The sequence below is a fragment of the Hyperolius riggenbachi genome, chromosome 9 (genome assembly GCF_040937935.1).
Source record: "Hyperolius riggenbachi isolate aHypRig1 chromosome 9, aHypRig1.pri, whole genome shotgun sequence".
NCBI classification, from domain to species: domain Eukaryota; kingdom Metazoa; phylum Chordata; class Amphibia; order Anura; family Hyperoliidae; genus Hyperolius; species Hyperolius riggenbachi.
In genome coordinates, this window is record NC_090654.1 from 1,415,362 (window position 1) to 1,431,444 (window position 16,083).

The 16,083-nt window shown below is 49.8% G+C and overlaps 1 protein-coding gene and 1 long non-coding RNA gene across 5 annotated transcripts in view; one reads left to right on the plus strand and one right to left on the minus strand.

Moving 5' to 3' along the window:
* The window catches only part of SREBF2 (sterol regulatory element binding transcription factor 2), a 178,048-nt gene extending 175,983 nt beyond the window's left edge, over nt 1-2,065 (minus strand). The window contains exon 1 of the mRNA XM_068252792.1: nt 1,813-2,065. Coding sequence (XP_068108893.1) covers nt 1,813-1,885 — 73 coding nt within the window. The 5' untranslated portion in view covers nt 1,886-2,065. The remainder of the gene's footprint in view (nt 1-1,812) is intronic.
* Nucleotides 2,066-2,173: 108 nt separating this feature from the next.
* Nucleotides 2,174-16,083, plus strand: part of LOC137531820 (uncharacterized) — an 87,150-nt gene continuing 73,240 nt past the window's right edge. Inside the window, exon 1 of one of the 4 annotated variants that reach the window (XR_011023771.1) lies at nt 2,174-2,282. This is a non-coding gene — a long non-coding RNA (uncharacterized lncRNA). Of the gene's footprint in view, nt 2,341-5,275; nt 5,311-5,377; nt 5,401-16,083 lie in introns of those variants that run through there. The other 3 variants (XR_011023770.1, XR_011023772.1, XR_011023773.1) reach the window with 3 other exon arrangements.

The following is a 16,083-nucleotide window of genomic DNA, read 5'->3' on the forward strand; positions in this document are numbered from 1 at the left end:
GAGTGCACCTGTGTGTAATCTAATGTCAGTAGAAATACAGCTGCTCTGTGATGGCCTCAGAGGTGGTCTATGAGAATATTGGGAGCAACAACACCGTGAAGTCCAAAGAACACACCAGACAGGTCAGGGATAAAGTTATTGAGAAATTTAAAGCAGGCTTAGGCTACAAAAAGATTTCCAAAGCCTTGAACATCCCACGGAGCACTGTTCAAGTGATCATTCAGAAATGGAAGGAGTATGGCACAACTGTAAACCTACCAAGACAAGGCTGTCCACCTAAACTTACAGGCCGAACAAGGAGAGCGCTGATCAGAAATGCAGTCAAGAGGCCCATGGTGACTCTGGATGAGCTGCAGAGATCTACAGCTCAGGTGGGGGAATCTGTCCATAGGACAACTATTAGTCATGCACTGTACAAAGTTGGCCTTTATGGAAGAGTGGCAAGAAGAAAGGCATTGTTAACCGAAAAGCATAAGAAGTCCTGTTTGCAGTTTGCCACAAGCCATGTGGGGGACACAGCAACCATGTGGAAGAAGGTGATCTGGTCAGATGAGACCAAAATGGAACTTTTTGGCCAAAATGCAAAACGCTATGTGTGGTGGAAAACTAACACTGCACATCACTCTGAACACACCATCCCCACTGTAAAGTATGGTGGTGGCAGCATCATGCTCTGGGGGTGCTTCTCTTCAGCAGGGACAGGGAAGCTGGTCAGAGTTGATGGGAAGATGGATGGAGCCAAATACAGGGCAAACTTGGAAGAAAACCTCTTGGAGACTGCAAAATACTTGAGACTGGGGCGGAGGTTCACCTTCCAGCAGGACAATGACCCTAAACATAAAGCCAGGGCAACAACGGAATGGTTTAAAACAAAACATATCTATGTGTTAGAATGGCCCAGTCAAAGTCCAGATCTAAATCCAATCGAGAATCTGTGGCAAGATCTGAAAACTGCTGTTCACAAACGCTGTCCATCTAATCTGACTGAGCTGGAGCTGTTTTGCAAAGAAGAATGGGCAAGGATTTCAGTCTCTAGATGTGCAAAGCTGGTAGAGACATACCCTAAAAGACTGGCAGCTGTAATTGCAGCAAAAGGTGGTTCTACAAAGCATTGACTCAGGGGGCTACATAATTACACACACCCCACTTTGCAGTTATTTATTTGTAAGAAATGTTTGGAATGATGTATGATTTTCGTTCCACTTCTCACATGTACACCACTTTGTGTTGGTCTTTCACGCGGAATTCCAATAACATTGATTCATGTTTGTGGCAGTAATGTGACAAAATGTGGAAAACTTCAAGGGGGCCGAATACTTTTGCAAACCACTGTACATAGGGGTATATGGGGGTTACACAGGGGGCAGTGACGTCACAGGAAGTAGAGCACACAGTACATATATGAGGGGTATATGGGGGTATATGAGGGGCAGTGACGTCACAGGAAGTGGTACACACAGCATATATAGGGGGTATATGGGGGTTACACAGGGGGCAGTGACGTCACAGGAAGTAGACAGTACATAGATGAGGGGTATATGGGGGGTATATGAGGGGCAGTGACGTCACAGGAAGTAGAGCACACAGTACATATATGAGGGGTATATGGGGGTATATGAGGGGCAGTGACGTCACAGGAAGTGGTGCACACAGCACATATATGAGGGGTATATGGGGGTTACACAGGGGGCAGTGACGTCACAGGAAGTGGTGCACACAGCACATAGATGAGGGGTATATGAGGGGCAGTGACGTCACAGGAAGTGGTGCACACAGGTCTATATCCCGCACACCCCGCCCCCTCCTCCTCACCGTCGATGTCCCCCAGGGTCAGCTCGTCGCCCAGCTCCGCCAGGGTCTCCATGGTCACCTCTGCCGCCTCCATGAAGCTGCGGACTCGCCGCTCCTCACCGTCCTGTCACTCCACACGCTGTCGCCATAACCAGCCGGCCCCGCCCCCTGTGACGTCACTGCCCGCCAGGCCTCGCTCCAGTCACAGGCAGACAGACGGCAGAGCGGGAGCGAGGCTTGGCTGGATCCCTGTCCGCCACGCCCACCCGGCGAGCCCCGCCCCCGCTCCTGTCACAGCGCGTGCTGCTTGTTTTGTTGTGCATGAGGCCAGCGGAGAGCAGCCAATCAGAGCGGCCGGCGCGCTGTGGTGTGACACTACGTCACCGATCAGCGGATGGAGATTTACATACGAGGCCCCGCCCCCCCCCCGCAGAGCGCGGCCGCTGTGACGTACGGAGTCTCCTCACACAGCATGGCGACACGCCCCTCAGGTAACCATGGCGACAGAGCTGGCACTACACCGTATACTGCTGTACATACTGCCCTCAGGTAACTATGGCGACAGCACAGCATGCTCAGGAGCTGACACTGCTATCTGCCAGCAGCTACACTGTATACTGCTGTACATACTGCCCTCAGGTAACCATGGTGACAGCACAGTGTGCTCAGCAGCTAACACTCCTATCTGCCAGCAGCTACACTGTATACTGCTGTACATACTGCCCTCAGGTAGCCATGGCTACAGCACAGCGTGCTCAGGAGCTGACACTCCTATCTGCCAGCAGCTACACTGTATACTGCTGTACATACTGCCCTCAGGTAACCATGGCGACAGCACAGTGTGCTCAGGAGCTGACACTCCTATCTGCCAGCAGCTACACTGTATACTGCTGTACATACTGCCCTCAGGTAACCATGGTGACAGCACAGTGTGCTCAGGAGCTGACACTCCTATCTGCCAGCAGCTATACTGTATACTGCTGTACATACTACCCTCAGGTAACCATGGCGACAGCACAGCATGCTCAGGAGCTGACACTCCTATCTGCCAGCAGCTACACTGTATACTGCTGTACATACTGCCCTCAGGTAACCATGGCGACAGCACAGTGTGCTCAGGAGCTGACACTCCTATCTGCCAGCAGCTACACTGTATACTGCTGTACATACTGCCCTCAGGTAACCATGGTGACAGCACAGTGTGCTCAGGAGCTGACACTCCTATCTGCCAGCAGCTATACTGTATACTGCTGTACATACTACCCTCAGGTAACCATGGCGACAGCACAGCATGCTCAGGAGCTGACACTCCTATCTGCCAGCAGCTACACTGTATACTGCTGTACATACTGCCCTCAGGTAACCATGGCGACAGCACAGTGTGCTCAGGAGCTGACACTCCTATCTGCCAGCAGCTACACTGTATACTGCTGTACATACTGCCCTCAGGTAACCATGGTGACAGCACAGTGTGCTCAGGAGCTGACACTCCTATCTGCCAGCAGCTACACTGTATACTGCTGTACATACTGCCCTCAGGTAACCATGGCTACAGCACAACATGCTCAGGAGCTGACACTGCTATCTGCCAGCAGCTACACTGTATACTGCTGTACATACTGCCCTCAGGTAACCATGGCGACATCGGAGCATGCTCAGGAGCTGACACTGCTATCTGCCAGCAGCTACACTGTATACTGCTGTACATACTGCCCTCAGGTAACCATGGCGACAGCACAGCATGCTCAGGAGCTGACACTGCTATCTGCCAGCAGCTACACTGTATACTGCTGTACATACTGCCCTCAGGTAACCATGGCGACAGCACAGCGTGCTCAGGAGCTGACACTGCTCTCTGCCAGCAGCTACACTGTATACTGCTGTACATACTGCCCTCAGGTAACCATGGCTACAGCACAACATGCTCAGGAGCTGACACTCCTATCTGCCAGCAGCTACACTGTATACTGCTGTACATACTGCCCTCAGGTAACTATGGCGACAGCACAGCATGCTCAGGAGCTGACACTGCTATCTGCCAGCAGCTACACTGTATACTGCTGTACATACTGCCCTCAGGTAACCATGGCTACAGCACAACATGCTCAGGAGCTGACACTCCTATCTGCCAGCAGCTACACTGTATACTGCTGTACATACTGCCCTCAGGTAACCATGGCGACAGCACAGCATGCTCAGGAGCTGACACTGCTATCTGCCAGCAGCTACACTGTATACTGCTGTACATACTACCCTCAGGTAACCATGGTGACAGCACAGTGTGCTCAGGAGCTGACACTCCTATCTGCCAGCAGCTACACTGTATACTGCTGTACATACTACCCTCAGGTAACCATGGTGACAGCACAGTGTGCTCAGGAGCTGACACTCCTATCTGCCAGCAGCTACACTGTATACTGCTGTACATACTACCCTCAGGTAACCATGGTGACAGCACAGTGTGCTCAGGAGCTGACACTCCTATCTGCCAGCAGCTACACTGTATACTGCTGTACATACTGCCCTCAGGTAACCATGGTGACAGCACAGTGTGCTCAGGAGCTGACACTCCTATCTGCCAGCAGCTACACTGTATACTGCTGTACATACTACCCTCAGGTAACCATGGCGACAGCACAGCGTGCTCAGGAGCTGACACTCCTATCTGCCAGCAGCTACACTGTATACTGCTGTACATACTGCCCTCAGGTAACCATGGCGACATCGGAGCGTGCTCAGGAGCTGACACTCCTATCTGCCAGCAGCTACAGTGTATACTGCTGTACATACTGCCCTCAGGTAACCATGGCGACATCGGAGCGTGCTCAGGAGCTGACACTGCTATCTGCCAGCAGCTACACTGTATACTGCTGTACATACTGCCCTCAGGTAACCATGGCGACATCGGAGCGTGCTCAGGAGCTGACACTGCTATCTGCCAGCAGCTACACTGTATACTGCTGTACATACTGCCCTCAGGTAACTATGGCGACAGCACAGCATGCTCAGGAGCTGATACTCCTATCTGCCAGCAGCTACACTGTATACTGCTGTACATACTGCCCTCAGGTAACCATGGCGACAGCACAGCATGCTCAGGAGCTGACACTGCTATCTGCCAGCAGCTACACTGTATACTGCTGTACATACTGCCCTCAGGTAACTATGGCGACAGCACAGCGTGCTCAGGAGCTGACACTGCTCTCTGCCAGCAGCTACACTGTATACTGCTGTACATACTGCCCTCAGGTAACCATGGCGACAGCACAGCATGCTCAGGAGCTGACACTGCTATCTGCCAGCAGCTACACTGTATACTGCTGTACATACTGCCCTCAGGTAACCATGGCGACATCGGAGCATGCTCAGGAGCTGACACACCTATCTGCCAGCAGCTACACTGTATACTGCTGTACATACTGCCCTCAGGTAACCATGGCGACATCGGAGCGTGCTCAGGAGCTGACACTCCTATCTGCCAGCAGCTACACTGTATACTGCTGTACATACTGCCCTCAGGTAACCATGGCGACAGCACAGTGTGCTCAGCAGCTAACACTCCTATCTGCCAGCAGCTACACTGTGTACTGCTGTACATACTGCCCTCAGGTAACCATGGCGACAGCACAGCGTGCTCTGCAGCTGAAAAACTGAACCCTGGCTTCTGAAGAGTCACTACTATTGTTGCTAGCTAGACAGAATAGAGTGTGTTTAACCATTTTCTATTTGCAGGTCTAGAGTCAGCCAGTCAGTGGGTTCCTCTGTCCCATGGTAACAGAGGTGGTGGCAGTTCTAACCTGAAATAGTGTGTAATTTGTAATTGCCGTAACTCACAGGCTCCCTTCTAGTCGGTCTGCTGCCAAAATCCCAGCGGTTTCTGCGCACCGATTGCGACCACAGATTGCATGGTCTGTGTGCTGAAACCGATTGGAAGGCATTGTGCGGTCCAGCCACTAGGGGGCTTGTGACACCTACCTGTTGTTCACAGTGCACCCACCTACCTACGTGAGCGCATGCAGTGCCACTGTGCCTGTCCGGTACCTGTCTGTGTGTGACAGGTGCACATTGTAATACCCATCACTGCATATACCTACCTGTTGTTCACTTCAGTGCACCCACCTACCTACGTGAGCGCACGCAGTGTGATATTTAATACCACCAGTCACTGTACCTGTTCATGGTACGTGTGTTTGATAGGTGCACATTTGTAATACTCATCACTGCATATACCTACCTGTTGTGTTCAGTGCACCCACCTACCTATGCGAGTGCACTCAGTGTGATATACCACTCCGTGCATACCTGTTAACTGCACCTGTGTGACTGCACATTGTATAAGTCAAGTCAGTGCATACCTTTCACTTCATCCCCCCCAATATGGGCAAAACGGAAAAAACAGGTAGAGGTAGAGGCAGACCCAGAGGAAGGCCACCGGCAGGTCTGTGCGAGGTCGTGCTGATGTGATTTCGTGCGGCCCTGGACCAAAGTAAAGTGCTCAGAAGAAGGCATGTCCCATCAACTCCCAAGATTGTCAGGACGTGGTTGACTATTTAACACAGAACACCTCATCTTCCGCAGCCACCAGCGCTACAAGCACCACATCCGCTGCATTTGACAGTTCACAGGAGTTATTTGGTGGGGAAATCACTGATTCACAGCCATTATTGTTACAACAAGATGAAGGCCCTAAGCAAGTTACACCACCTCATATGTCTGAGTTAGGCGACACTATGGACGTAATGTGTGAGGAGAAGGATGATGAAGTACCTGCTGTTGGTGCAGTTTTGGAGGTGTCTGAGGCAAGTGAAGCTGGGCAGGATGATTATGATGATGACGATTATACAGATGCCACGTATGTTCCCAATAGAGGAGATGAACGGGGACAGTTCAGAGGGGGAGTCAGAGAGGAGTAGGAGGAGACGAGTTGCTGAAAGAAGCAGGGGGAGCTCGTCCTCAGAAACAGCTGGTGGAAGTGTCCGGCGCCATGTATCGCCACCTATGGACAGCCAGCCAACATGCCCTTCAACGTCAGCTGCTGATGCCACCATAGTGCCATCACCCCAGGGCTCAGCGGTTTGGAAAAATTTTTATGTGTCTGCCGCAGATCAGAGCAATGCCATCTGTACTCTCTGCCACCAAAAATTGAATCGTCGAAAGGCCAACACCCACGTAGGGACACGTGCCTTACGAAGGCACATGGAGAAAAGGCACAAACTGCAATGGGAAGAGCACCTCAGCAAAAGCACCACACAAAAGAAAAGCCACCCTCCTTCTCTTCCTCCTTCAGGTGCAGCATCTTCAGCCGTTTTCTCCCTTGCACCTTCACAGCCACCCTCCTCCACTCCGCCTCTGATCTTGAGTGGTTCCCGCTCCTCTGCCCACAGCAGCCAGGTGTCTGTGAAGGAAATCTTTGAGCGGAAGAAGCCAATTTTTGCCAGTTACCCCCTTGCCCGGCGTCAGAAAGCTGGCTTGGCGGAACTGTTAGCTCGCCAGCTGTTACCATACCAGCTGGTGGACTCTGAGGCCTTCCGTAGATTTGTGGCCATTGGGACACTGCAGTGGAAAATACCAGGCCGCAATTATTTCTCTAAAAAGGCGATACCCAAACTGTACCGTGAAGTTGAGAGGCAAGTGGTGTGATCTCTGGCACACAACGTTGGGTCAAGGGTCCAGCTGACCACGGTTGCCTGGTCTGCCAAGCATGGTCAGGGCAGGTACATTACTTACACAGCCTATTGGGTCAACCTGGTGGCCGATGGCAAGCAGGGAGTACGTGGCTGTGCAGCGGACCAACTTGTGACACCTCCACGGCTTTCAAGCAGGCCTCCTGCCACCTCTTCTCCTCCTGCTACATCCACTTCGCTGCTGTCGTCATCCTCCTCCTCCTTGGCTGAGTGGCAGTTCAACTCTACTGGTGCTGCGATCTCCTCTCCAGCTACACAGCCCCAGCTCCCCAGGGCCTATGCTGCACGCCAGGTACGATGGTGTCACGCCATCTTAGACATGTCTTGCCTCAAAGCGGAGAGTCACACTGGAGCAGCTCTCCTGGCTGCTCTTAACAAACAGGTGGATCAGTGGCTGACCCCGCACCAGCTGGAGATCGGCAACATGGTGTGTAACAACGGCAGCAATCTCATTTCCGCTTTGAATTTGGGAAAGCTGACACATGTACCCTGCATGGCACATGTGCTGAATCTAGTCATTCAAAAATTTGTGTCAAAGTACATAGGCTTAGAGGACGTCCTGAAGCAGGCCAGGAAGTTGTGTGGGCATTTCAGGTGGTCTTACACGGCCATGGCATGCTTTGCCAATATTCAGCGGAGAAACATGTTGCCGGTGAGACGCCCGATTTGCGATAGCCCGACTCGGTGGAATTCGACCCTCATGTTCTCTCGCCTGCTAGAGCAGGAGCAAGCCGTCATCCAGTACATCTACAACTACAGTAGAAGGACACAGTCTGGAGAGATGGGGATGTTCTGGCCCAACAACTGGACAGTCATGCAGGCTCATGCGGCCGTTTGAGGAGGTGACCAACCTGGTGAGTCGCAGTGAAGGCACCATCAGCGACTTGATCCAGTACGCTTAGTTCCTGGAGCGTGCCTTGTGTAGAGTGGTGGATCAAGCAGTGGAGGAGTGTGAACAGGAACAGTTACGGGAGGAAGCATTGTGGGATCAATTCTCATCAGAACCAGATGTTTCCTCAACACCTGCGGCAGCACAGAGGGGGGAGGAGGAAGAGTTGTGTGGGAAAGAGGAGTCAGACTCGGATGAGGAGGAAGGCGTTTCTTAGGAGGAGGTGGCAGAAGAACATCCGCAGCAGGCGTCGCAGGGGGCTTGTGCTGCTCAATGTTCCCGTGGTATTGTTCGTGGCTGGGGGAGGAGGAGGACTTACCTGACGTCACTGAGGAAGAGCAAGAGGAGATGGATAGTGCGTCTGGATCCAACTTTGTGCAGATGGCGTCTTTCATGCTGTCCAGCCTGTTGAGGGACCCCCGTATAAAAAAAACTAAATGGGAATGACAATTACTGGGTGGCCACGCTACTAGACCCTCGGTATAGTTACAAAGTGGAGGACATGTTACCAACTCACCTGAAGGCAGAAATGCAGCACTTGCAGAACAAGATGGCAACTATGCTTTACAATGCATTTAAGGGTGATGTCACAGCACAACGCAATAAAGGTACCACTGTCAGTAATCCTTCTCCCATGTCCCCACAGGAAAGGACAGTACGCTCCAGCCATCTCATGGTGATGTCGGACATGCAGACATTCTTTAGTCAAACGCCTCGCAGTAGCCCTTCCAGATCCACCCCCCACCAACGCCTGGACCGGCAGGTAGCCGACTACCTGGCCTTAAGTGTGGAAGTAGACACTGTGAGCAGTGATGAACCTCTGGCCTACTTTGTGCGCAGGCTTGACCTGTGGCCAGAGCTGTCCCAATTTGCCATCCAACTTCTGTCTTGCCCCACCTCAAGCGTCCTGTCAGAAAGGACCTTCAGTGCAGCTGGAGGCATTGTCACTGAGAAGAGAAGTCACCTAATACTGGGAATACATGGTGCGTTTTTTATTATCAATCGAGCCGCTGATGGCTCGATAGATAATATCCGACGTGTCCGATACCCCGCCGGATCGTTTCCGCGCTCGATACCGGCGGGCGGAACAATGGGAGAAAACGAGCGGAAGATTAGAAGCGCCCACGGGAATGAGCGGGAATTGATGCAGTCGCCCGCAGGGACGAGCCGGTATCGAGCCAGCGGCTCGATTCCGGCACATAAACGCACCGTGTATCCCTAGCATTAGATCCCGGAGGGCTAAGACACAGACTAAGTCAGTCCCCACACACAGCATCTCTGCCTGCAGGCCGCTTGACTGCATTCTCCGCCACCACCAACAGGGTCCAGGACTCCAGGTGGATTCCTGAATTTTTAAGGCCACTGCCAGCAGCGGCCGCTATACTACTTTTTCTGCTGCGTGTACATGCCTGCCTAATATTTCTGGCTGCACTGCGGGCGGCTGCAACAACAAAACAAAAGTCATGTACATGTGCCAATTCCCCTTCGTGATCATTACCTTGCCGCGGTGAAGGGGCTTGCGTATCACAATGAAGCAATGACCACCGGCTATATGAATGTCTGGGGGGGGGGGGTTCTTTGCTTCATTGTGGACCGACCGGATATGATCAGCTGGAACGTCACTGTTGTTCTGTCATTGAGCTACCTCAGCCCGGGGACCATATGGGCTTGAAAACTGCTATCGCCTGCACTCTCGTCATGGTGCGCAGTAGTCCAGCACGGCCGACACTACACAAACAGCTGTTTGCGGTGCGTTACACAGTGAGTTTGGTGTGTCAGTGTGAAGCAGAACTCTAATTACACTCCCTAATTGATGTATACACATGCAAGATGTTTTAAAGCACTTTAGACCTCCAATTTACCATTCAATATGATTTCTGACCTTAAAACGCTGCTTTGCGTCAAATCCAGATTTTTCCAGACTTTTGGCGTCTATCCCACTCATCCATGCAAAAACTCAGATGTTAGACCCCTTGAAACATCTTTTCCATCATTTTTCTGGCCAGCATAAGTGTTTTTATAGTTTTCAAAGTTTGCCCCATTGAAGTCTACTGCGGTTCGCAAAAGTTTGTGCGAACCGAACTTTTGCGGAAGTTCGCGAACCTAAAATCGGAGGTTCAGGCCATCTTTACCCAGGGAGAGCGGCAGCATAAACACTGCAGGATTACAGAGCTGATATTACTCTTACATTATGGAGAATCACCCAGGGAGAGGCAGCAGCATAAACACTGCAGGATTACACAGAGCTGATATTACTCTTACATTATGGAGAGTCACCCAGGGAGAGCGGCAGCATAAACACTGCAGGATTACAGAGCTGATATTACTCTTACATTATGGAGAATCACCCAGGGAGAGAGGCAGCAGCATAAACGCTGCAGGATTACACAGAGCTGATATTACTCTTACATTATGGAGAATCACCCAGGGAGAGGCAGCAGCATAAACACTGCAGGATTACAGAGCTGATATTACTCTTACATTATGGAGAATCACCCAGGGAGAGGCAGCAGCATAAACACTGCAGGATTACAGAGCTGATATTACTCTTACATTATGGAGAATCACCCAGGGAGAGGCAGCAGCATAAACACTGCAGGATTACACAGAGCTGATATTACTCTTACATTATGGAGAGTCACCCAGGGAGAGCGGCAGCATAAACACTGCAGGATTACAGAGCTGATATTACTCTTACATTATGGAGAATCACCCAGGGAGAGAGGCAGCAGCATAAACACTGCAGGATTACACAGAGCTGATATTACTCTTACATTATGGAGAATCACCCAGGGAGAGGCAGCAGCATAAACACTGCAGGATTACACAGAGCTGATATTACTCTTACATTATGGAGAGTCACCCAGGGAGAGCGGCGGCAGCTTAAACGCTGCAGGATTACACAGAGCTGATATTACTCTTACATTATGGAGAATCACCCAGGGAGAGGCAGCAGCATAAACACTGCAGGATTACAGAGCTGATATTACTCTTACATTATGGAGAATCACCCAGGGAGAGAGGCAGCAGCATAAACGCTGCAGGATTACACAGAGCTGATATTACTCTTACATTATGGAGAATCACCCAGGGAGAGCGGCAGCAGCATAAACACTGCAGGATTACACAGAGCTGATATTACTCTTACATTATGGAGAATCACCCAGGGAGAGGCGGCAGCATAAACACTGCAGGATTACACAGAGCTGATATTACTCTTACATTATGGGGAATCACCCAGGGAGAGCGGCAGCAGCATAAACACTGCAGGATTACACAGAGCTGATATTACTCTTACATTATGGAGAATCACCCAGGGAGAGAGGCAGCAGCATAAACGCTGCAGGATTACACAGAGCTGATATTACTCTTACATTATGGAGAATCACCCAGGGAGAGCGGCAGCAGCATAAACACTGCAGGATTACACAGAGCTGATATTACTCTTACATTATGGAGAATCACCCAGGGAGAGGCGGCAGCATAAACACTGCAGGATTACACAGAGCTGATATTACTCTTACATTATGGGGAATCACCCAGGGAGAGCGGCAGCAGCATAAACACTGCAGGATTACACAGAGCTGATATTACTCTTACATTATGGAGAATCACCCAGGGAGAGGCAGCAGCATAAACACTGCAGGATTACAGAGCTGATATTACTCTTACATTATGGAGAATCACCCAGGGAGAGCGGCGGCAGCATAAATACTGCAGGATTACAGAGCTGATATTACTCTTACATTATGGAGAATCCCCCAGGGAGAGAGGCAGCAGCATAAACACTGCAGGATTACACAGAGCTGATATTACTCTTACATTCGGGAGAATCACCCAGGGAGAGAGGCAGCAGCATAAACGCTGCAGGATTACACAGAGCTGATATTACTCTTACATTATGGAGAGTCACCCAGGGAGAGAGGCAGCAGCATAAACACTGCAGGATTACACAGAGCTGATATTACTCTTACATTATGGAGAATCACCCAGGGAGAGGCAGCAGCATAAACACTGCAGGATTACACAGAGCTGATATTACTCTTACATTATGGAGAATCACCCAGGGAGAGAGGCACCAGCATAAACACTGCAGGATTACACAGAGCTGATATTACTCTTACATTATGGAGAGTCACCCAGGGAGAGAGGCACCAGCATAAACACTGCAGGATTACAGAGCTGATATTACTCTTACATTATGGAGAATCACCCAGGGAGAGAGGCGGCAGCATAAACGCTACAGGATTACAGAGCTGATATTACTCTTACATTATGGAGAATCACCCAGGGAGAGCGGCGGCAGCATAAACACTGCAGGATTACAGAGCTGATATTACTCTTACATTATGGAGAATCCCCCAGGAAGAGAGGCAGCAGCATAAACACTGCAGGATTACACAGAGCTGATATTACTCTTACATTATGGAGAATCACCCAGGGAGAGAGGCAGCAGCATAAACGCTGCAGGATTACACAGAGCTGATATTACTCTTACATTATGGAGAATCACCCAGGGAGAGGCAGCAGCATAAACACTGCAGGATTACACAGAGCTGATATTACTCTTACATTATGGAGAATCACCCAGGGAGAGGCAGCAGCATAAACACTGCAGGATTACACAGAGCTGATATTACTCTTACATTATGGAGAATCACCCGGGGAGAGAGGCGGCAGCATAAACACTGCAGGATTACAGAGCTGATATTACTCTTACATTATGGAGAATCACCCAGGGAGAGAGGCAGCAGCATAAACACTGCAGGATTACAGAGCTGATATTACTCTTACATTATGGAGAATCACCCAGGGAGAGAGGCAGCAGCATAAACACTGCAGGATTACACAGAGCTGATATTACTCTTACATTATGGAGAATCACCCAGGGAGAGTGGCAGCAGCATAAACACTGCAGGATTACAGAGCTGATATTACTCTTACATTATGGAGAATCACCCAGGGAGAGAGGCAGCAGCATAAACGCTGCAGGATTACACAGAGCTGATATTACTCTTACATTATGGAGAATCACCCAGGGAGAGAGGCGGCAGCATAAACACTGCAGGATTACACAGAGCTGATATTACTCTTACATTATGGAGAATCACCCAGGGAGAGGCAGCAGCATAAACACTGCAGGATTACACAGAGCTGATATTACTCTTACATTATGGAGAATCACCCAGGGAGAGAGGCAGCAGCATAAACACTGCAGGATTACAGAGCTGATATTACTCTTACATTATGGAGAATCCCCCAGGGAGAGGCAGCAGCATAAACGCTGCAGGATTACACAGAGCTGATATTACTCTTACATTATGGAGAATCACCCAGGGAGAGAGGCGGCAGCATAAACACTGCAGGATTACAGAGCTGATATTACTCTTACATTATGGAGAGTCACCCAGGGAGAGAGGCAGCAGCATAAACACTGCAGGATTACAGAGCTGATATTACTCTTACATTATGGAGAATCACCCAGGGAGAGAGGCAGCAGCATAAACGCTGCAGGATTACACAGAGCTGATATTACTCTTACATTATGGAGAATCACCCAGGGAGAAAGGCGGCAGCATAAACACTGCAGGATGACACAGAGCTGATATTACTCTTACATTATGGAGAGTCACCCAGGGAGAGAGGCGGCAGCATAAACGCTGCAGGATTACAGAGCTGATATTACTCTTACATTATGGAGAATCACCCAGGGAGAGAGGCAGCAGCATAAACGCTGCAGGATTACACAGAGCTGATATTACTCTTACATTATGGAGAGTCACCCAGGGAGAGAGGCAGCAGCATAAACACTGCAGGATTACACAGAGCTGATATTACTCTTACATTATGGAGAATCACCCAGGGAGAGGCAGCAGCATAAACACTGCAGGATTACACAGAGCTGATATTACTCTTACATTATGGAGAATCACCCAGGGAGAGAGGCAGCAGCATAAACACTGCAGGATTACACAGAGCTGATATTACTCTTACATTATGGAGAATCACCCAGGGAGAGAGGCGGCAGCATAAACACTGCAGGATTACACAGAGCTGATATTACTCTTACATTATGGAGAATCACCCAGGGAGAGGCAGCAGCATAAACACTGCAGGATTACACAGAGCTGATATTACTCTTACATTATGGAGAATCACCCAGGGAGAGAGGCAGCAGCATAAACACTGCAGGATTACAGAGCTGATATTACTCTTACATTATGGAGAATCACCCAGGGAGAGGCAGCAGCATAAACACTGAAGGATTACACAGAGCTGATATTACTCTTACATTATGGATAATCACCCAGGGAGAGAGGCGGCAGCATAAACGCTGCAGGATTACAGAGCTGATATTACTCTTACATTATGGAGAATCACCCAGGGAGAGAGGTGGCAGCATAAACACTGCAGGATTACAGAGCTGATATTACTCTTACATTATGGAGAATCACCCATGGAGAGAGGCGGCAGCATAAACGCTGCAGGATTACACAGAGCTGATATTACTCTTACATTATGGAGAATCACCCAGGGAGAGAGGCGGCAGCATAAACACTGCAGGATTACACAGAGCGGATATTACTCTTACATTATGGAGAATCACCCAGGGAGAGAGGCGGCAATATAAACACTGCAGGATTACACAGAGCTGATATTACTCTTACATTATGGAGAATCACCCAGGGAGAGAGGCAGCAGCATAAACGCTGCAGGATTACAGAGCTGATATTACTCTTACATTATGGAGAATCACCCAGGGAGAGGCAGCAGCATAAACACTGCAGGATTACACAGAGCTGATATTACTCTTACATTATGGAGAATCACCCAGGGAGAGAGGCGGCAGCATAAACACTGCAGGATTACAGAGCTGATATTACTCTTACATTATGGAGAATCACCCAGGGAGAGAGGCGACAGCATAAACGCTGCAGGATTACACAGAGCTGATATTACTCTTACATTATGGAGAATCACCCAGGGAGAGAGGCAGCAGCATGAACACTGCAGGATTACACAGAGCTGATATTACTCTTACATTATGGAGAGTCACCCAGGGAGAGCGGCAGCAGCATAAACGCTGCAGGATTACACAGAGCTGATATTACTCTTACATTATGGAGAATCACCCGGGGAGAGAGGCGGCAGCATAAACACTGCAGGATTACACAGCTGATATTACTCTTACATTATGGAGAATCACCCAGGGAGAGAGGCAGCAGCATAAACGCTGCAGGATTACACAGAGCTGATATTACTCTTACATTATGGAGAGTCACCCAGGGAGAGCGGCAGCAGCATAAACGCTGCAGGATTACACAGAGCTGATGTTACTCTTACATTATGGAGAATCACCCAGGGAGAGAGGCGGCAGCATAAACACTGCCGGATTACACAGAGCTGATATTACTCTTACATTATCAAGAATCACCCAGGGAGAGAGGCAGCAGCATAAACACTGCAGGATTACAGAGCTGATATTACTCTTACATTATGGAGAATCACCCAGGCAGAGAGGCGGCAGCATAAACACTGCAGGATTACAGAGCTGATATTACTCTTACATTATGGAGAATCACCCAGGGAGAGGCAGCAGCATAAACACTACAGGATTACACAGATCTGATATTACTCTTACATTATGGAGAATCACCCAGGGAGAGAGGCAGCAGCATAAACACTGCCGGATTACACAGAGCTGATATTACTCTTACA